This window comes from Labeo rohita, chromosome 8, assembly GCF_022985175.1.
Source record: "Labeo rohita strain BAU-BD-2019 chromosome 8, IGBB_LRoh.1.0, whole genome shotgun sequence".
Taxonomy (NCBI): domain Eukaryota; kingdom Metazoa; phylum Chordata; class Actinopteri; order Cypriniformes; family Cyprinidae; genus Labeo; species Labeo rohita.
The window spans coordinates 25128121-25149784 of NC_066876.1; the positions used below are offsets into that span (position 1 = coordinate 25128121).

At 34.7% G+C, this 21664-nt stretch overlaps 4 protein-coding genes across 5 annotated transcripts; 2 read left to right on the top strand and 2 right to left on the bottom strand.

Annotated features, from left to right (window-relative positions):
* Positions 1 to 377: 377 nt before the first annotated feature.
* On the bottom strand, positions 378 to 8129 carry dimt1l (DIM1 dimethyladenosine transferase 1-like (S. cerevisiae)). Its single transcript, XM_051117400.1, has 12 exons — positions 7933 to 8129; positions 7538 to 7611; positions 6083 to 6169; positions 5903 to 5964; positions 5724 to 5817; positions 5319 to 5368; positions 5096 to 5219; positions 4852 to 4944; positions 4707 to 4771; positions 4519 to 4582; positions 2054 to 2160; positions 378 to 1949 (listed from the first exon to the last, which is right to left on the bottom strand). The coding sequence occupies exons 1-12, from the start codon at positions 7988 to 7990 to the stop codon at positions 1907 to 1909; spliced, it is 921 nt and encodes a 306-aa protein (XP_050973357.1). The 5' UTR covers positions 7991 to 8129; the 3' UTR covers positions 378 to 1906.
* Positions 8130 to 8151: 22 nt separating this feature from the next.
* On the top strand, positions 8152 to 13750 carry pola2 (polymerase (DNA directed), alpha 2). The gene is given in 20 exon segments (XM_051117399.1): positions 8152 to 8289; positions 8533 to 8650; positions 9073 to 9197; positions 9324 to 9372; positions 9375 to 9408; positions 9511 to 9568; positions 9809 to 9918; positions 10130 to 10323; positions 10478 to 10566; positions 10707 to 10859; positions 11670 to 11732; positions 11833 to 11887; positions 11964 to 12088; positions 12230 to 12268; positions 12355 to 12428; positions 12517 to 12625; positions 12842 to 12948; positions 13067 to 13123; positions 13224 to 13350; positions 13446 to 13750. Coding segments are annotated over 19 exon segments (1803 nt in total). The 5' UTR covers positions 8152 to 8289; positions 8533 to 8568; the 3' UTR covers positions 13599 to 13750.
* Positions 13751 to 13957: 207 nt separating this feature from the next.
* Positions 13958 to 17055, bottom strand: cenph (centromere protein H). The gene is made up of 10 exons (XM_051117403.1): positions 16907 to 17055; positions 16508 to 16630; positions 15490 to 15545; positions 15367 to 15403; positions 15207 to 15275; positions 15066 to 15122; positions 14921 to 14984; positions 14748 to 14799; positions 14401 to 14558; positions 13958 to 14285 (listed from the first exon to the last, which is right to left on the bottom strand). The coding sequence occupies exons 2-10, from the start codon at positions 16618 to 16620 to the stop codon at positions 14199 to 14201; spliced, it is 693 nt and encodes a 230-aa protein (XP_050973360.1). The 5' UTR covers positions 16621 to 16630; positions 16907 to 17055; the 3' UTR covers positions 13958 to 14198.
* On the top strand, positions 17050 to 20486 carry mrps36 (mitochondrial ribosomal protein S36). Of its 2 annotated transcripts, none has more exons than XM_051117405.1 (5): positions 17050 to 17192; positions 17807 to 17872; positions 18717 to 18780; positions 19671 to 19879; positions 20057 to 20486. In XM_051117405.1, exons 2-5 carry the CDS (start codon positions 17822 to 17824, stop codon positions 20072 to 20074), a joined length of 342 nt encoding a protein of 113 aa, XP_050973362.1. In that variant the 5' UTR covers positions 17050 to 17192; positions 17807 to 17821; the 3' UTR covers positions 20075 to 20486. The 2 variants fall into 2 exon arrangements, with proteins under 2 accessions (XP_050973362.1, XP_050973361.1); XM_051117404.1 differs by having other exon boundaries at positions 17059 to 17192; positions 17804 to 17872.
* The last annotated feature ends 1178 nt before the right edge of the window (positions 20487 to 21664 follow it).

Here is a 21664-nt window from a genome sequence, read left to right on the forward strand (position 1 = left end):
AAGCTGGATCTGTCAATACTACGGTAAGAAACTTCAACTCAGTGACATTTTGGTGTTGGTAGGAGTGAAAATGAGCCACGTTGGTGAGGAGGAATACACGCTGAATTTACCAACTTGACTTGATCAAATTCAACAGCCTCCTAATTATATCCTATTATGTGAAAAATCTATTTTCGTGTAAGTTCGTTTTCTTTAGCCACGTACTTAAAGTCGCTAATAGCCTTCATGTACAAAGAACTACACATAAAATATCTGTAACGGTACTTGAGAGCCATCTAGTGGTCAAATTATGTAACGACAACAACAGTTTGAAAATAGTCAACACATGAAACCGCCAAAGGAATAATCCACTCATTTATTCAAACAACCACTAAAACGATTTTCCACTCATTTAATCTTGTGTCATGTGAACAACCACCATTATTTAGCATTTCTAGTAAAGCACGGAGAATGTACTTTGCTAAAAGACCAAAAAAACTGGTTTAAAGGGGTCTGCCCAGCTAAAAATGTGCCTAAAATCCTTTAAAACTGTCCAACAGACCAGCTAAAACTATATTTTAGGCAGGCTTAAGTTTATATTTTTCTTGCGGTGTACAATGAGGATGTTGGTTAGTGTCTGATGGCTGGTCCTCATGTGTTTGGTGCACAAAAGGGCTTTACTTAAGTAACTCATTTGTATTTATACTCAGCATGGCAAAGAGTAAAATAAAGCACTTACGTCCATAGAAAGTAAGGCTAAGCCTACCATGATGTAATTTTACTCAGGTGTGGCTTATCATGCAACTAAGAAAAACATCTACACTGTATAATTGTTGCAGCAGAGCAACTTTTCTCATGTTCAGATTTTCATCTTTCACTTTCCTCCTGCTTCAAAACAGGAGGATCTGAAACTCGGCTTCACTGACAGCAATTTAACAATTCAAAGCTGTTGAGAGCATCTTTGAACAGTTCAAAGTGATTTATAATAGAAACACTACTGACAAGTCTCACACAGGGTGAGGAACAAAACAACCATTTTCTCAAGTTCCTTTTAAAGTCAAAAGATTTGTATGCAGATCCTGTTCATTTTAAATTTTTAAATACTTAAGTTTTAACACAAAACACATTTTTCAATTGTTTTGAGCTTGTTCAGCTAAACCTTTCTAAGAAACATGCCTTAAATGAATCTGAGAATAGATTTATCACATATTACATAACTAGCCATTATATTTACACAAAGTTTACGTACTAGTTACCTTAACTTGTAGGTAGAATGTTAATAATAAATTCTAGTTAAAACTTGATAGTAAGTTCCAATTTGTTAATAATGCAATTGCTAACATGAACAAACACTGAATAATACTTTTACAGCATTTAATCAATTAACAATTACTATATTTAAAAATTAACATTATTAAGCTAGACACAAAATGCTGTAAAAATGCTATCAATTAGTTCATGACATCTGATACATCCATTAACGTTAACCAACTGAACCTTATTGTAAAGTGTTAGCAGTTTATAATTTTTCACTTTGACAGCTCAGTATTGAGCAGTACTCAATGAGTGGGATATTATGTTCTGTATGCAACACTGAGATTAACGGTGATGATGATTAATATTCTTAATGACAACCTGAGTTATACGAAGAGTAACCTTGTGCACTTAGGGAGTATATAAAGATAAGTTATAAAAATGCAAGACGTCCTCTTCAAATCCTCTTAACAGTCACCAATTTTACCTCTGAAGGAAGTCCGTAAATATTTCCTGATTCAGGAAAGGCACAAAACATTTCCAGCCTGAGTGATTAGGTGTTCCATTGCATGTCCATTGAAAAGAAATATCATTTATTTCTTTGCACAGCAGAATATGAGAAGATTGTGACATCACTTCCTGTCAGCTTAGTAGCCGTTCTGTTTCTTAAGTCTTAGGAGAAGTGTATCCCGGCGGAGTTGAATGCATGAAGAAGCCTACCGTGAAACACGGATGCAGAAAAGATGCTTAACAAAACACCCCCCAAAAAAACAAACATTAAAAAGTATTTTTTTTACGAAGTGAAGCGTGTCATACTTACACCATGAAATCATCTATATCCATGGAACGTGCTCTCTTGTCGCTAAACTTTGACTCTTGAAGGATGCTTTCAATTTTCTGAGCAATGCTGAAATCCTGTTCTACTTCCTGTAATAGAGTTTGGAAATGTTTTTTAATGTGAGTGTTTCTGCAGATTTTGAAGGTAGATTTAAAGGAGAAGTCCACTTCCAAAAGAAAGATTTACATATAATGTACTCGTCCCCTTGTCATCCAAGATGTTCGTGTCTTTCTTTCTTCAGTCGTAAAGAAATTGTTTTTTGAGGAAAACATTTCAGCATTTTTCTTCATATAATGGACTGATATGGTGCCCCGATTTTGAACTTCCAAAATGCAGTTTAAATGCGGCTTTAAACGATCCCAGCCGAGAAAGAAGGGTCTTATCTAGTGAAACAATCGTTTATTTTAATAAAAATAATACGATGTATATAGTTTTTAATGCCAAACGCTCGTCTTGTCTTACTCTGCCTGGACTGTTTTTGTTCCGGTTCATGACAGTTAGTGTATGTCAAAAAATTCCCATCTCATGTTCTCTCTCAACTTCAAAATCGCCCTATATCGCTGTTTTACCTTTTTTGTTAAGTGTGTTTGATGAGCTTTGCATGTTCGCTTTGCATGTTCACTTTGCAAGAGAGGATCGGTACTTCTGCAGTGATGTAGGATGATGAAATGATTTTTGAAGTTGAGTTTGAAGTACAGTTGGAGTTTTCCGATACACCCTAACTGTCTTGAGTCAGAATAAGACCCTTCTTTCTTGGCTGAGATCGTTTACAACCGCATTTGGGATCGTTTAAAGCCGCATTTAAACAGCATTTTGGAAGGTAAAAATTGGGGCACCATATCAGTCCATTATATGAAGAAAAATGCAGAAATGTTTTCCTCAAAAAATAATTTCTTTACGACTGAAGAAACAAAGACATGAACATCTTGGATGACAAGGGGGCGAGTACATTATAAGTGAATCTTTGTTTTGGAAGTGGACTTCTCCTTTAAGACTTTTTCCAAAACCTTTAAAAAAAAAAAAAAAAAGAAAATTTAAGGAAGAAATTAAAGGCATAGTTCACCCAAAATGAAATTCTGTCATTAAGTACTTTGACCCTCCATAGACAGCAAGGGTCCTACTATGTTCAAGGCCCAGAAAGGTACAAAAAACAGTGACAAAATAGTCCATGTGACATCAGTGGTTCAACTAAGCTACGAGAATACTTTTTGTGCGCAAAAACTTTATTCAACAATTCTTCTCCCCTGAGTTACGGTCTACCGCCATTATCAAGAGTACCTAGACACACTAAATATTTTGTTGATATTCTTGGTACCTTTCTGGGCCTTTAACATGGTAGTTGTGTTGTTGTTTATGCGGGGTCAGAAAGCTCTCAAGATTTCATCAAAAATATCTTAATTTGTGCTCCAAAGATGAACAAAGATCTTACGGGTTTGGAACAACATGAGGGTGAGTAATTAATGACAGAATTTTCATCTTTGGTTGAACTATCTCTTTAAAGGGAACACAATATATCAATGTGTTCTCTAAATGTTAATTATTTACAAAGCATGTAGCATAATGAGAACATATGAATAAATTTTACTATACCTTTGTATCACATTGCAAAATCTGATGTTCATCCACAGTATTTTTTTGTCTTGTTTTCTAGTGCAAAAATCTAAATCTTAAATCAAGATACATTTACTTGAGAAGCAAAATGACATACAAGACAAGTCTTGGTTTCTAAGAAATTGTTCAAAATAAAGTGAGTTAAAGATTAAAACAAGAACAACTATCTGCAAATGGGCTCAGAAAAACCTACTTAATTCAAAGGGTAAACAAGCTTTTATTTCTTACTGACAGACATTTGTTCTTGTTTTAATCTTAAACTCACTTCTTTGTTAAATTTCTCAGAAAACCAACTTTATCTTCAGTTTGCATCTCAATTAAATTTAAGGCTTTTAAGATTTCAGGCTGTTAAGACATTTTAACTGTAAACACGACAAAAATACTTATGACATTAAAGTGATAGTTCACCCAAAAATAAAAATGAATTACAGATGTCACATGGACTGTTTTAACAATATCATTAATGCCTTTCTGGGTCTTTAATATGTCAGTTACATTGCTGTCTATGCAGGGTCAAAAAGCTCTCATTTTTCTCATTGATTTCATCAAACATATCTTAATTTGTGTTCTGAAGATAAATGAAGATCTTCTGGGTTTGGAACAACATGAGGGTAAGTAATTAATGACAGAATTTTCAGTTTTGGGTCAGTTTTTTTTTTTTTTTTTTTTTTTTTTTTTTTTAAACAATGCATGCAACAGCTAAATGCCTTGACTATGAATTTAGGACTTCTGACCTGATTTAAGAGCTGACTTTTTAAGACCCACAAAAGCCATAAATATAATGGTTTCTCAGGTATATTAAGTATATTAAAAATGTAAACATGAAGCAGACTCACTATGTTGTGCACGGAGCAATGGATTCTGTAGTTCTTCTCCAATAACTGTTCAACCGCAGCAGACCTGCATTGAAAAAATTAAAAATAAAATAAAAACGTCATCTTCCTAGTCCCTACCACGACTGGCCAGCTGCTAAAATGTATTACTATTGATCGCTCAACGAAAACACCATTTAGGGACATCTTACTTGAAGGCAGCACTCAGTGTTTTGTTCTTTCGGACAAATGCAATTCTGACCAGACCATCCCATTCCTATAAATGCAGAAAAACATGATTATATTATTTCCAATAACTGCACAGTCAGTAAACACACGTTAATTAAGGACACTTACCTGGAAGTTAATAGGAGGTGGAGGATTTTTGGGCTCTATCCTCACCACGCTGGACTCTACTTTTGGAGGTGGTCTGAAATTGTTCTTTCCCACCTTCATAAGCATAACATGTCAGTATCTCCATATATAATAGTGTATTTCATACAAACTTGAGGATTTAACATTTCTCAATAAGCAGTAAAAACTTGATTTCACATATGAATAATAATAAGAATACATTTAATGAACGTGAACAGGCACCAACCTTCATGAGGTGGTCCACTCGGGCTAGGAGCTGTGTGTTGATTGACAGTCTGCAGTATAGCTTGTCTCCTGGTTTAGCTACCAACCGCATGGCAAATTCCCTCTGAAACATCAGCACAGCACACCTACAGACAGAATAAATGGAAAACTCATTATCTGACATGGTGATAAACTCATTTCTGCAAAACAACTGTCCAAAAAAAAAAAAAAAAACATTTTCTTACCTAAAAAACGGTCTGTGAAGTAACAACTTGAACACGAAAGGCGATGATATCTAGAAAAAAAAAAAAACTATGTGAACACCAGTGATTCAATAACACTTACAATAAGGTTTTATTTGTTAACTACATTAACATGATAAATGCTTCCAAACTATTTATTTATCTCAGTTATTACTGCACATTATTAAAATCAAAAGATCTGTTAATATTATCTAATGGACCTGAGCTAACAGAAACTAAAAATGAACATTTGGGGGGGGTTCTCAATAACTAATGTTAAAAAAAAATTAATAATAACAAACATATGTGTGAACACATCCTGAACATCAGTTAATGCATTAACTAATGGGATCTTATTGTAAGACAGATCTACAGTAACCAAGGAGAAACAAATCTCTGAACCAATACCTGATAAGGCAAGTTAGCCACGCAGATGTCAAAAAAGGGGAGCTCCGTCTTGAGTACGTCCCCTATGAGGATCTGAAGCTTGTTTTGCATTGGACTGCATTGAAAACAGATTTCTCAGTCAAACAGGTGCTGAGGTCTTGACAACAGTGGCAATGAATGTGTATGATAAAAACTCTTACGTGCACTGGACTCTTTTTTGAAGCTCAGCAACGAGCCTGGTGTCCAACTCACAAGCAACCACCTTTGAATTACAATAAATGAAGTAATTACGTTTTGCTTTGGGGAGAAATAATAATAAAAATAGAGAAATTAATTGCTGCTTAAAATCCAGCAATAAACATTTAATGTAACTTATTTACTTTCTTGGCTTTCTCCAGAAGTTTGACAGTCATGTTACCAGTTCCAGGACCAACTTCCAGAACCACATCTGTTGGTCGTAATGCTGCCTGCAAAGACATTTTTGTGTTAAATCAACACACTGATTATGTTGTGCTGTTACAATATGAGAGTTTTAATGTTTTTAAAGAGGTCTCTACTGCTCACCAAGCCTGCATTTATTTAATCCAAAATACAGCAAAAGCAGTAAAGTGAAACATTTTTGCCATTTAAAATAACTGCGTTCTATTTGAATGTATTTTAAAATGTAATTTATTCCTACATTTACAGCATCATCACATCATCACTTTTGCTAATTATATGCTAATATGCTGTTCAAGAATATATATACACATACACACACACACACACACACACACACACACACATATACACATATACATATATATAATTACATTACTTAGTTACTTTTTATGGAAAGTAATGCGTTACTTTACTTTTGCGTTACTTTTAAAATCTGGGCAGTGCTTGCTTGTTTATTTTTAATATAAAAAGTTCTGTAAAATGTAAAAGTCTTTTCACACCAAAAGCCTCAGGCTTTGAGAAAAGTAAATTCATGTGTGAACAGTAGACCGCAGAAGGAAAAAATGTTAACTCTTCAGCAATAAAAAAAAAAAAGGAAAACAAATGTTAGATTATCTTGAGTAATTTTTGCTTACAGTATAGTTGAATTGGATCATCAAAGGTTGGCAGCAAAGATATCGGTTAATAAAATGGCATTAAATGCATAAAGGATATTTGTATTATTTAACATATTTAATTATTGCAGGTTTGTGTCATATTCTTACTCTGGATTTCTCTTAACATAGGGACAGGAGAGCTTTTAATCAATAAATGGGGGGAAAAGTAACTGCTGTTACTTATTTTAAAAAAAAGTAACTCTGATTTTTTCTTGTCAATTAAAAAGCAATGCGTTACTTTACTAGTTACCTGGAAAAAGTAATAATATTACGTAACTTGCGTTACTTGTAATGCGTTACCCCCAACACTGTGTGTGTGTGTGTGTGTGTGTGTGTGTGTGTGTGTATATATATATATATACACACACACATATACACATACATATTAGCAAGGGTGCTTTAAATGGATCAGAAATGATGATTAAGACATTTATAATAAGGATAAGGAACCAGGATAAGATTTCCATTTCAGACAAATGCTTAACCTAATAATTATAACAATAACAATAACAATGAGCAATAAATCAAAATATTAGAATTATTTCTGAAGGATTGTGTGAAAATATTTCAAAATTTTACTGTTTTTGCCTACTTTGGATCAAATAAATGCAGGCTTGGTTAGCAGAAGAAAATTCTTTAAAAACATTAAAATTAAAACAACATAAATCTTGCTATACAAAAACTTTTGATTGGGAGTGTAAAAAGAACATTTTAACAGAAAATGTCAATGTTACTGACCTTCTCTATGATGCCGTTGACAACCAATGGATTTTTTAAAATATGCTGACCAATACCAGTATTGAACATAATTCCTGAAACAGATTAAGAAACAATGATGTTTTATTGTTCCTGTGTGGTGGATTCTAAAAAACGTCATATATGCATGTCGCCAAATTTTATATTCTTGTGACATTCTTGACATGACAATCAAGCACATAAAGAGAGAGAAGAAGAAAGAAAGAAATAAATAAATAAATAAATAAAACACGCGTTACAGTGATGTCACTTAGGATGAAAATGTGCTTGAATGTCATGAAAATAATGTTACTAATGCAAACATTTTTATGGTCCGAAAAGTAGGCTTCATTTTCCTAGTCCTACAGCATGCAGTACAAAACATGAACGTAACCTACCTTGACTCTTCACCTCCTGGTGTTGACGAGACTTTTTCTCAGCTTTAACCTTCGGCATTTTGATAAGTAACGTTTAAGAATCCAAATTATAAAATTTACAGTACAAATGTGAGAATAATATTAAGGTATCATAAACACGTGTAGCAACTGCTGGCTTTAGTTCCTCTGGTTCCTTTCAGCTGATCGGGAAGAGAATTCAGTTGACAGCCTCAGACTCCCTCTGGCGTCGTGGAGGACGCTTGGAGGAACCGGAAGTGACCTTTCAGTGCTGTTTTGCGGGTACTTTTTCGCGGCAATCCGAACGTGATGCAGACTGTTGAGGAATATGACAGCTGATTTTTGATGTTAATATAGAAGGTAATATTTTACATTTCTATTCAATCTGTGTTTGAAGATAACTTTCTTATTTCGAGCTGTATTTTTCGCTGAATAAAATTGTATTGATAAAGCAAATTAGGTTAAGTTATTGTGTTTAACTTAGCGCCAGTTCAGTGTTTTATTTAGCGACACTTGAATATTTCTGTCTGATATAATTGCAGTTGATGTAATGTGTTATTCAAAATACGTATGCATCTAGTTGCTTCTCTTCTTGGGTTACAGATTCTTCATATTTGAACATTAGAGGACACAATAACAATGGCTTCAGTCACTGCAGAGGACATCAAATCCGAACTGGACACCTTCAACATAGCCTTCAACAATGAAACTGTGGATAAAAGTAAATGTCAAGTTTCTTATTTGTTGTTTTAATGCAGTATTTTTAACAATGTATGGCACTCATACTTATTATGCCTTATTGTGAACATATAAATGTAAATTTGTATATATGTGACCCTGGACCACAAAACCAGTCATAAGGGTCAATTTTTTAAAATTGAGATTTATACATCACATGAAAGCTGAATAAATAAGCTTTCCATTGATGTATGGTTTATTAGGATAGGACAATATTTGGTGAGATCTGGAATCTAAGGATGCAAAAATATCAAAATATTGAGAAAATCACCTTTAAAGTTGTCCAAATGAAGTTCTTAGCAATGCATATTACTAATCAAAAATTAAGTTATGATATATTTACGGTAGGAAATTTATATATAAACGCTCTTACGATGGTCATACTGTAATAATTGTCTCTTGTAGTGTTGGAGCAGTGTTTGTGTCACAGGCTGAAGGGGGACGACATCGTATGTGAGTGGTTTGCTTTCAGCTCCAGTAGAGAGCAGCTGCCGCTAACTCTTGATAACCTGGACCAGTTTGAACATGAAGTTAGTATGAGTGTGCAAAACATGATAACTACAACGCAGATGTCCTAAGATCTCCAGAGATGCATTAATAAATAAGACACCCTGTGTTTCTCTGTTTGATTTGTTTACTGCTTATTTACTCTTTAGATACTGAACAAAAAGAAAAGGCCTAAAGGCTCATCAAAGGGAAGCCAGTTTAAAAGACAAGAGACATCAACTCTATCCAGGACCTGTATCCTTATCACTCAAACTATCACTAGATTTATTTTGAGGTCATTTAATTTAGTTTTTCACAATAAATGCACACAGTACTTTTCTTAATAGACTCTTGCAGAATCCGAGCAGAAGAGGAAGAGGAAAGCTTGCTGGATTCCTATTCAACACCTGCCAAAGTAAGAAAATTGGAGGCTTTTTAATACGGGATGCTTGATGGAGATGTAGATGGACAGATAGAAATGTATCATTGATTCCAAATGAGTAAATCATGTATAGCTCAGCTCTTAAAAGCAAACCCAAATTGTTTATTTGATCTGCTTAACTGCTGTAATTTCAAGTATATTGTAAATGGCTTTCTTGGTAACTGTTGGTAAGAAAGCCCACATGCAAATGCATTCCTATCTGTGTGACTGCAGGGCTCTCAGAAGCGAGCGCTGACCACCCCAGAACATCCACAGTCCAAGAGAGGTGTGGCTCGACTCACCAGCCCCAGTCTATTGCTGTCACCTGCTAGCTTCTCACCAAGGTAATAAAATCATTAAGATTTCTTCAGATTTAAATATATGAGGCAACAGAACCATTAATAAAATCACCAACGCAAAAATACCTTAAAGACAGTGTGGAATAATTAGCATGGTAACTGGAATCTTATGTCTTTTAACTTCCAAGATACCAAAAGATTCCAAAAGAAATGAATTTGATCTGTCAGTATAGAGATGTGCTATGTGTTTGTGTAGTGCAACCCCTTCTCAAAAATATGGCATGCGTGGTGGCCGAGGAGAGGTGGTTGCGACGTTTGGAACAGTGCAGGGTCCTCGCTGGATGGGTAAAGGACAGAGCGCTGTGAGAGTTGAGATGCTGGAAGGAGGAGAGAATTCACTCATCAGCAGCTACAAATACATGTTTCAGAGGCTGAGAGATGTGCGAGACGGTGAGACTGTGTTGTTATTAATACAAACCTTTGCTCCTTTCCAAATGTGCATTGTCATATTAAATGTTGAAAAAATTTGTTAGTGTTGCATGAAACGTACAGATTGTCTTTTTAGATATTTGTTTTACATATATGTTCTCTACCTTATCTACAGTTCTGACTGAAAAGATTGAAGAACTCGGTGAGGAATTGCGGAGTCATTTTAACATAGAGGAATTCTCTCCAGTTTCATTACCTGTTCAGGTACAAGCACAAACATCATCATGGCTAAATAAGGAAAATATTTAAGGCTAAATCTTTTCTCAAAGTGATAAAATTAAGTTAATTCTCCAGTTTGTGTGTATCCATTTTAACTGTGATCTTATTTTCTTTCTCTTCTGCAGGATAGCATCACAGTATTGGGGCAAGTGTGTTGTGACAGTAACGGGAAGCTCAATGCACAGTCTGTGCTGCTGGAGGCCGGACAGGAACAGGGGGGCAGACAGGTGCCTGTGGATCTGTCTGAGCTTAAAGAGTTCTCGCTTTTTCCCGGACAGGTGAGATACATGCCTACTATAGAGGGTTTTAACGGCACGTCATCTGTCGGCCATATTGCCGGTGCTGAATGTAATGCCACTGAACCGAACAAAACTTGCATATTTTGCTGATTATTACAGCTGAAAATGGTCAATTATTGTCTTATTTTGGGCTGTACTAATCAGTCAGAGCGGGAAAAACATTTGGAGTACTATAGACTGCCAAAAGTTATAACAAATCAAGGAGAAGAGTGCAAAAAACCGTTTTGAGGAACAAAAGGCATTTGTGGTTGGCCAAACTGAACCAAGTTTTCCAGGGCAAGAATCTTGACAACATGTTTATTCTTATCATTTCTGGTCAGGTTGGTGAAATATTAGGCTAATATCTTAATTAATATTAATGCTTTAGTTTACCAAAAATATTCCTTTCCTGCTTACTAAGTCCTTCTTCTATATGATTGAGCAGCTTCGACACGTTTTTTCTGTGGTTTAGACAGCATGCAGTAAATTAGCAGAACAACGTATTCAGTAGTACATTAACTGTGCATTCTATGCTGTTGTTTACATCTGAGTATCTCCAATATGGCCATGCATCCAGGTGACTAACCAAACAGTGACATAAGTGCAAACCCTCTATTAGATGCATATTTTTCCTTTTGTCTTTTTTAATCTTATTACTAAACAATGTTATTATATTGCAAATAATTTTCAGGAACCAGAATTATTAATAATAATAATTATTAATAACCCCCCCCCCATCTTTAATCATGCAATGTGTTTGCCATTTATTATTATCCATATTGGCAACAATTTCTTAACTCTCTTTTATAGGTTGTTGTGATGGAAGGTATGAATCCCACTGGGGAGAAGTTTGTTGCTACCAAACTATACGAGGTATCTTACATATAGCTCTTTTAGTTTAAACCTATTTGGGTTCAGTTAGAATTTGTTGAATTAAAAGTTTTATTTATTCTATGATTTGTTTCTCCATCAGGGTATTCCCCTGCCTTTTTACAGTCCTCCTGAAGTAAAACAAGAAATGGATGAAGGTAAGATTGGTAGAAAATGCATGAACATCACTGTTGAGATCACTGCTCATATTAAACCCTTCATAACAATTTTCAGTGTCTGAGCCTGTGATGGTCATGATGACTTGTGGACCATACACCCCCTCTGAAAGTCTGACCTATGACCCTCTGATTGACCTCATCACGATCATCAATAAAGATCGTCCTGATGTGTGCATTCTGGTAGGTACAGCTTTTGATCCAGCAAGCATCTTATGATAAAACCTAATTTATCTTACAGTATGACTGCTTTATGGGACATTTTAATAAAATGTATTTAAATCTATTTAATTTGACTAGTAATTAACTGTATTTCCCTTACAGTTTGGGCCTTTTGTTGATTCCAAACATGAGCAGATTGAGGTAAACCAGATTTTGTATGTTTTTAAAAATTCCTGTATTAACGTTATTCATCATGACCATAAATTGATGTTTAACCTTTTCGACAGAAAAACCAGGTAACGGAAACATTCGAAATCATCTTCAAGAGATGTGCGGACAGCATAGTGGAAGGAACCAAAGGGTGCGTATATGTTTTTATTTACGTCTTTACAGGAAGTGCTCACGATGCACAACTGTGTGTTTTCATTCCACACATTCTTTTATTATAGGTCAGGATGCAGGTTGGTGTTTGTGCCGTCTCAGAGGGATGTCCATCATCATTACATTTATCCTCAGCCACCCTTCAACCTGACCAGCCTCAGCAAAGATGATTCAGCGGTGAGATCATTAGCTATTAGCTGTGATTAGCTGGTGATTAGCTGTAATTGGCCGTCCTCTTTAGTTCTAAGTGCTGGTGATTAATATTTTATCTATTTGTGTGAATCAGGACATGCTTAATTAGAAAGACATGGCTTTATTTAATATGTCTTAATGCTTCAACTGAATAATTAATCCGTTTCTGTTTCTACTGTTGTATACATTTTCCATCCCTAGCGAGTGACCTTAGCTTCTGACCCCTGCACGCTCCTCATTGGTAATGTGACATTTGGCCTGACCTCTACAGACATCCTGTTTTATATGGGAGCTGAAGAGATCAGCAGGTAATACTACCGAACCAACTAGCAATTCTAGCATGAAAACAACCCACAACTAACAAATTTATTTCAGAGGAATGAGTGAGCACAAGCACAGTTTACAGTATAATTATGGTTTTTGCAGTGGCACGGGCACAGAACGTTTCTCACGCATCATGAAACACATGTTGACCCAGAGAAGGTTAGTAGAGCATATTGATTTCTTATCTTTAAAATGAAATTACCTCAGGTTAGTAGTGTTGTTTTTCTGCTGCTTCTGAGATGTCATTTCATTGTTTTAGCTACTATCCTCTGTATCCTCCTGCGGAGGAAGTTAACATGGATTACGACAAGTTTCAGCAGTTTGGCCAAATGAACCTCACACCTGATATTCTTATCGTTCCTTCTGAGCTTCGGTATTTCATCAAGGTAAATCACTCGCATTTTAGATCAATTTATTTATATACCAGGTCAAATAAGGTTATTTTAACTGACTGGAAAACTGATTTTCTATTATTTCTCAGGATGTGATTGGCTGTGTGTGTGTCAATCCTGGCCGTCTCACTAAAGGACAGGTGGGCGGGACTTATGGAAGGTTACTCATTCAGCCAAACCCTGCACTGGTGGAGGGAAAGAGAGTGAGCCCATGTATAGCAGGACAGGTGGTGAAAATATGATAGAATTTATCTTTTCTACTGCTTGAACTTTATTAAATCATGTCTGTATTTTTTTTATGTCTGTATTAAAACCTTTCACTTAAAGTGGCTGGAAAATAAAATACTTTGTAAAAGGCTGTTTTGTCCAGTTGTCTAGTTACCATGTCAACAAAATTAAACTGTTTTTGCATATTCCTGGTCTTGTGAACAATTTATCAGTGCATGCTGTTTCCAAAACAGTCTTCTTCTTCCTTTTTTCTATACCACTGACATTACTTAGACAGCAAGCTAATGGATAATGTTCATCAAAAACAAACTAGCCATTTAGTGCATGGTATGGCTCAAATGTGTGGCATTACAGAAGTAAAACTGGTACTGAATGTGGTTATATATCAACCTTTAATAAAAGATCAGTCTGAACTTTGTTTTAAAAAGTAAATTCATTAGTAAATGCAGTTAATTTAATCTAATGTCATTTATCTCATTCAGAATGCTTCCAAAACATTCTCAAATGAGCTGTTATAAAAAGCTTAAATATACATTACACTGAACATGGTAACAGTAAGCACATTTACAAGTGAAGTATATACATTAATTGGAGAATTGTGTTCAAACAGGAATTTAGTTGGGAATATCTTCTAGTCCCATTGCAATGTCCCTTAATTTAGGATCATCCCTCCAGTTGACTTTACTGGCCAGTATGATTCCCTGAAAAAAAGATTTTTAGACAAAGAAGTTCAAAATACAATGTTTCTAGATAAGTAGACAACAAGATAGATTAAACTAGAATAAGTACACAAGCAAACACTGGGAACGTACATACCCGCAGCACATTTTGTAAAATGGTGGTGACCTTCTGGTATTTCTGTAGGACCGCTTCAGCTCTTTCCTTGGCTCTCTGTTGAACTTCTCCTTGGTTTTCCTTTACCTGCTTCAACTCGTTTATCTCCTGCATTTTCTTCTTAATTTGTCCTTTTAGGTCTAGGAAAACATGATTGATTGATTTTCTACTTTTTAAATAAACATTTTGCCCATCCGATTTGTCACATCTTGTTAAAATATAACAAGCTTTCAAATGAAAAAAAAAAAAAACTCATAGCAGAAAAAGTCTCCATGATTTCCACCTAGGCCTGGTTGTAAGTCAACAAGTATCATTAAAATAGTAATTACCAAGTCTTTCCTTTTGGACATCTGTGATCTGGTCCTGAAGCTCTCGTGTTTCCTGGGAAAAAAAAGATAAGTAATTAAGTATTCTATGACCCTGAAAGTTTTTAGAAATTGAACTATTAACAAAAAGGACTGTGCGTTTTCTAAAACATCTAGTAGAGCAGAGAATATCCCACCTTTAAAATTTTCAGGGTCTTTTCACAGAGCTCAGTATTCTGATTTGTCAGTTCTTTCAGTGCGCTGTATGATGAAAGATATGATTACAGATAACTGAATATAAGACTACACAGATCAGATTTATTTAAATTAGGATTCACTCACTCAGCATCTGCATCATTCTGAATCATCTTTTCAATGATGACATTCCAAATCTGCATTCTACAGAAAAACAATCATTTTAGACTGTCGGACACTGGATTGCAAAAAGAAAATAAATGACGCTCGATACCACAGCAGCTTTACCTGTTCAGTACCAGTGTTTTGTTGAAATATGAGAGTCTTGCCTGCTCTATTTCACTTTCATACTTGGATCTACAGATTTTTAAAAGCACAAACATTTGTCAGTTTATTTTATAACAGAGTACATACAAACATACATATTCATAAATTCAAACACACTTACAGGTCTCCATCAGCTTCACATGACTCTTTATGTTTTCCTTAGAAACAAACACTACAATTAGCATTAGGTTAATTATTAGTGGTTAGTATTTGCATAAATATTTATGTACAAATTTAAGCTTACCCATGCTGACTTTAACATTCATTTCAAAACACTGATTTTCCATTATTTCTTTCATTCTTGAGGAGAGAAAAAACAAGACATACAAAAAACAGACTGAGTATACACTACCAGTCAAAAGTTTTTCAACAGTACAATTTGTAATTTTTTTTTTTTTAAAGTCTCTTCTGCTCACCAAGCCTGTATTTTTTTTTATCCAAAGTACAGCAAAAATAGTAGTTTTTTAAAATATTTTTACTATTTAAAATAACTGTTTTAATATATATTAAAATGTCACTTATTCCTGTGATTTCAAAGCTGCATTTTTAGCATCATTACTCAAGTCACATGAACCTTCAGAAATTATTCTAATATTCTGATTCGCTGCTCAAAAAATTCTTAATATAATGTTGAAAACAGCGGAGTAGAATTTCTTTCAGGTTTCTTAGATGAATAAGGTTAAGAAGAACAGCATTTACCTAAAATATAAATCGTTGTAACATTATAAATGCCTTTATCATCACTTTTAATCAATTTAAAGCATACTTGCTAACTAAAAGTAGCAAAAAAAATTGAGCTTTTGAATGGTATAGTGTATAATGTTGCAATAAATGCTGATCTTTGGATCTTTCTATTCATCAAAGAATCCTGAAAAATGCACTCAACTGTTGCATGTTCGAATGATTTCTGAGGGATCATGTGACACTGAAGACTGGAGTAATGATGCTGAAAAGTTAGCTTTGATCACAGGAATAAATTACATTTTAAAATATATATTTAAATAGAAGGCAATTATTTTAAATAGTAAAAATATTTCACAATATTACTGCTTTTGCTGTATTTTGGATCAAATAAACGCAGGCTTAGTGAGCAGACGAGACTTTAAAAAAAACATTACAAATCTTACTGTTCAAAAACTTTTGACTGGTTTGATTACACGTTCTATATATCGTATACTGTTAATTAGTGCTCTACGCATTGGTACAAGAAGACAAAAAAAAAAAAATCATACAAATAAAATAATGAAATTATGGAAAATCACTTTAACAGGCGTGTGGGTGTCACCCCCTCAGAAGCCGATGCTGTATCAGGCAGACTGTTCATTTCAGCTGAATCAACATCTGAAGATTGTTCATCATGATTACTGAGACTCATCTTTGTATGTCTGTGCAGAAATAAAAACTTAGTTAATCCCATTCAAAATTCTGTTAAAGGTTTCAAAGACTCCAGATAAAAAACGCATATAGATTTTATTGTATTTAAATAGGTAATTGATACAACAGAGGGTTAAAGCTTCAATAATAGCTGTCAAGTGAGCTTTGCTTAGGTCCAGTGTTCTCGCACCGTAGAACCAACGAATTCCTACGACTTTCCAGTTGTTTATAATAACTGCATAAGGATTGTTAAAAATTACACTCAATAAATAAGCTTATTCACTTACCGTCGTTTCTGGTTCTTTCTGTTGCGGCTTTTGTTTACAAATATTACTTTTTAGCAAGCGGCCCGACTTCGCCCCCGTCTGAAACTGCCGCCAGGAAGTCTTGACGTGACGTGACAGTCATGTGACCAGGGTGATCCACAAGACCCCGCCCACCTGCATCAAACTAAGCATGAGCAGAAATAAAGGGTTGGCCGTTACAGGCCACTGTCAGCACAGCGTTTAGTGTGTTTCGGAGGTCAACATGGGGAAATAAGGTTATAATACGATACTAGATAGCGTCCTGTTGGTAAGACTGAGTGTTTATGGTGCTTATTAAGAATCGTGGCTCTATAGATTGTAAATGTACCGTTATTTTAAAGGCAGAACCACTTGTGATGAATATTAGCAGGATGAGCTATTGTATAAATTCATTTTGCGTAATGTATTCTTTATGTGTGATATCAAAGCTCATTACCTGCATAAATTCGCATGCATGTGTGCATGAATTTACAGCCTGTTTTATGTTTATTCCGTATGATTCAGTAATGTGACAGCTTCTCTGCTTTCAGTAAACATAACGATTGTAGTTCATTCTAGATAATTAATGCAACATTTAAGCATTAATAGCACTTTATAATAGTCCTTACATGCCCTCATCTGGTTACCAAGTCTAAAAGCAGAAGCAATCAAAACGTTTTTCAGTCGAGTCTTCTCAGTGAATCAGTTGAGTCGGTTTGTAGAATCGTTCTGAAGCATTAGAGTTGTTGAACCCGTTCTTTTAAACGAACTGTTCAAAAGAACCGGTTCGCGGAAATGACTCTTTGCCGCTTTTGTCCTTTAAGTTTTAATACAACCGCGCCCTCTTCAGGTTGCTAATGTGTTTACTTTATGCTGTTGTCTGTGTGTCTGAACCGGAAGCAGTGATCGAATGTCGTCATGGGAAGCAAAGTGAGTGGCAAGATGGCAGCTGCCAGTCGGGTCGTGCAGGTAAACACTCGCTTCAGCTTGTACACTGAGTGTTTTGCTGTGACGTCTAGTTTATATGGGTGCATTGGTAAAACGATGATCACTTATTAGGTTAGTTTTGATCTTGAGTGTTTTTACTTCATCAAAAGGCATTGAATTCACTGGCTTGTCAGATGCCCTTGTGGGCAAAACCAAGTTTCTTCTCTGTATATCTTTTTATTTCTTTTCTGTAAACCACAATGTCATCTCAACAGCACATTAAGCATTATGTACAGTTGATATAATAAAATGCAGTCTCTAAATATTCAAAATGTCATAAATATTTTTATGGTTGTTCATTCTTTTACATGAAGCATAGATACAGGGGTTTTGCAGGTCTTAATGAATCCTTATTCACTTTTTCACAATGTAAAGCCTTAAAGCGTCTTAAATCAGAGCAGAAAGTTATAAAACTCGTAGTCATGGCATTCAGTGTTGCATATGTTGCAAAAAATATCTGTTTTATCTTGGTTTTTGATACAAATATCCAAATGTCCTTAAATCAAGATTCATTGCTTGAGATGCAAAATATAGATTGAAAGTCTGGCTTTGTGAGAACCTGAACATAATGAACTGAATTTATGATTAATACAAAAACAAATATCTGTCAGTGAGGTGTGAAAACATTTTTTCCATTAAATTAAGTCTATTTTTTTCCATGCCCTCTAGCAGAAAACAAGACTTTTGAGGGAAAGGCTTTTAAAAAGGTCTTAAATGTGTAAAAGTCTTAAGTTTACCTTCTTAAAACCTCCAGAAACCTTGTAGACAAGTCACTAATCCGCAACTGTTTTGTTTTACTGTTCTCATTTGAGTGATTTATTTGCAGGTTGTGCGGCCTCATGCACCTTTAATTAAGTTTCCAGATCGGAAGGGCGTCCCTAGGCCAAATGGTCAGTAACAAGCCCACACGTTGCCTTATTTTTGTCACTGAATTTAGTTTGTCCATTATTCTAGGAAATGCATCATTTTTATTTGTGTAATACATATTTTACTGTGCAGTCTTTGCTTTTTAATACCAAGTGCAGTAAATTTAAGATACCAAACAATCATTTTTCTACACTACTAGTCAAAAGTTTTTGAACAGTAGGATTTTTTAATGTTTTTAAAGTCTCTTCTGCTTGCCAAGCCTGCATTTATTTGATCCAAAGTACAACAAAAATGGCAACATTTTGAAATATTTTTACCATTTAAAATAACTGCTGTCTATTTGAATGTATTTTAAAATTTATTTATTCCTGTGATTTCAAAGCAGAATTTTTAGCATCACTACTCCGGCCACATGATCCTTCAGAAATCATTCTAATATTCTAATTTGCTGCTCAAAAAAATTTATTATTATTATGTTGAAAACAGCTCAGCAGATGTTTTTTTTTTTTTTTTTTTTTTTTTTTTTTTTCAGGTTTCGTGGATGAATAGCAAGTTCAGAAGAACAGCATTTATCTGAAATTGATATCTTTTGTAATATTACAAATGTCTTTATCACTTTCGAAGCATCCTTGCTAAATACAAAAAAAAAAATAATGCTGACTCCAAGCTTTTAAATGGTGTAGTGTATAATGTTACAAAAGCTTTTTATTTCAAATAAATGCTGATCTTTGAATCTTTCTGTTCATCAAAGAATCCTGAAAAACTAGTTTCCATTGTTTCTAGTTTTTTGAATTCTAGTTTCCATTGTGGCGGATGGATATTTAGTATGTTATTTTAGTTCACGGTAGCGAACGTTAAAGCTGAAACACCACTAGTTTGTCGGAAACGTATTTTCCATGTGCTGTATTTCCAGTACAAGAGGCTCTAAAGGTGCTTGCAGCCAGTCTCCCACAGATCTCCCCATCCGCACCTCCACCTACAGCATCAATATCACCTCCACCCAGACCACCGGGACCCGTCAGCCGACTGCCTGGCACCCCTGACAGCATTGATGTAGTTAGAGATCTCCCTCAGAAGTACCGCAGAAGAACTCTTGCGTTAGATGAAATGGACTACATCCAGGTTAGTGTTTACTTGTTTTTACTAACCACTCATGAAATGAAGGACATTTTGGTTTTAACAAAATATTCAGTAGCTCTGTTCTTAAGCTAATGAGACAAATGCTGTGAAATTTATAACAAAAATGTATATAAACATGTACAAACCACTGACAATAACTTCTCTTTTTCTTTCTTTCAGCGTGGTGGACCAGAGTGACATGATCCGGTCCGGTTCATTCAATCAGACTTAATTAGTCAAAATCATTTGCCTGACCTTTTTTTTCAGTATAAGAGGAGTTCATAATGTCATACAGCAAACCAAACTAATTAAGTTATACTTTTATTGTACATACAGATATTATTTGACAGTTTCATTATTTAGGTGCTCTGTATTTACATTAAAATGCACAACTCTTTGCCTTCTTAATCTTCCCTCTGTGTTGGACTGGCTACTCTGGACAGCACCTCTTCTGACCATCATGAACAGAGTTTATGAATTTGCTCTTCCATTTCATTACATGTTCTGGATTCAGAAAAAAGCTCTGATTTGAGTGCCAGCATATTCTACAAAGTGGATCACTATGTGTATTGTGGAACTGAGCAATTAAAATATTTACTAATTTTGGAAAGCTTGTGTTTTTAGTTCTTTATTTAGCCATAACCACCATCTCTGCCTTTTTTGTTTTTTAAAGGGGTCTTCAGATGCTAAGTTCACTTTTACATGTTGTTTGATCATTAATGTGTGTTGGCAGTGTATGTACAAATCTACCCTATAATGACAAAAATCCATGTATATCCGTCTCTGTTTGCACAAATGATTCATGATCCAGCTTTACTTACAGCAGAAGTGAGTATAAGGGTTTTTTTTTATGAATCTTTGTAATGGCCTTTCCTAATAATGTGCTAGTTAGCAAGTTTATCGGCTAAATGGGCTAAAGAAAACAGGCTCGTCACTCCACAGAGAGAAGAGAGGGGCGGGGCGAGCAGAGCTCATTTGCATTTAAAGCAGCCTCGACCAGAATGAGATGATTTTTGCAGAGCTGATTTTGTCAAGGTAAAAAGGGTGTTGTTTTACACAACCATTGAGAATCTTTAACCAAATTATATTATAGACTTTTCATTAAGACCCTGAAGAATCATATCAGCTTGTGGAAAATGGGCATCCGATGACCCCTTTAACATAACTGGAGTGGGATGTCATGTTATTTTCAGTCAAATGACCACACATTTGTTTCCAGAGATTTTATTTCTGGAGCTTTTTACACCAAGTAATAAAGTACAACAAAAATACAAAATGAAAAACCAAAAAAAAAGCAATACAATTATATGTACATATTTTATAAACAATAGAGATATTTGAATAATTCTGTATTTAATTGTTATGATTGTCTGTATATATGAACATACATTTATAGAATTGTTGTTTTTATTCACAACCTTTTACTGTCCACTCTCCTCCCCCTCCATGGTTAAATGTGAAAACCTCTATTTAATAATTCTTTTAAATTTCTAAATTAAATATATAAAAACACACACACACACACACACCCAAATCCACTGAGGACAATTTACCAAACTTCTCTCAATATTTTTAAGATGTAAAATGTTTCTATAGGTCAAAACAACCTGTACATTCTGTTATTTTTGTTTGTCTTTAAAATGAATCAATATGCAAATATCTGGGGGTAAAATTACTAATGTACTTCAACTCTGAAATTCTTCAGCAAAGCTGAAATTCACTGTATCATTTATAAAAGTACTAATACATAGTAGGAGCACAGACACTTAAAAGTATGAAAATAAAAAC

What these genes read in the sequence shown, in the direction of transcription:
- dimt1l (XM_051117400.1), bottom strand. Translation starts at nt 7,990, where the DNA reads ATGCCGAAGGTTAAAGCTGAGAAAAAGTCTCGTCAACACCAGGAGGTG. An exon ending in CAAAAAAGAGTCCAGTGCAC is followed by an intron (nt 5,818 to 5,902) that starts GTAAGAGTTTTT and finishes TTTTCAATGCAG; the next exon opens with TCCAATGCAAAACAAGCTTC. An exon ending in CTTCACAGACCGTTTTTTAG is followed by an intron (nt 5,220 to 5,318) that starts GTAAGAAAATGT and finishes TTCTGTCTGTAG; the next exon opens with GTGTGCTGTGCTGATGTTTC.
- cenph (XM_051117403.1), bottom strand. Translation starts at nt 16,620, where the DNA reads ATGAGTCTCAGTAATCATGATGAACAATCTTCAGATGTTGATTCAGCT. An exon ending in TGTGAAGCTGATGGAGACCT is followed by an intron (nt 15,276 to 15,366) that starts GTAAGTGTGTTT and finishes AAAAATCTGTAG; the next exon opens with ATCCAAGTATGAAAGTGAAA. An exon ending in AAAACACTGGTACTGAACAG is followed by an intron (nt 15,123 to 15,206) that starts GTAAAGCTGCTG and finishes GTTTTTCTGTAG; the next exon opens with AATGCAGATTTGGAATGTCA.
- mrps36 (XM_051117405.1), top strand. Translation starts at nt 17,822, where the DNA reads ATGGGAAGCAAAGTGAGTGGCAAGATGGCAGCTGCCAGTCGGGTCGTG. An exon ending in CTGCCAGTCGGGTCGTGCAG is followed by an intron (nt 17,873 to 18,716) that starts GTAAACACTCGC and finishes ATTTATTTGCAG; the next exon opens with GTTGTGCGGCCTCATGCACC. An exon ending in GGGCGTCCCTAGGCCAAATG is followed by an intron (nt 18,781 to 19,670) that starts GTCAGTAACAAG and finishes CTGTATTTCCAG; the next exon opens with TACAAGAGGCTCTAAAGGTG.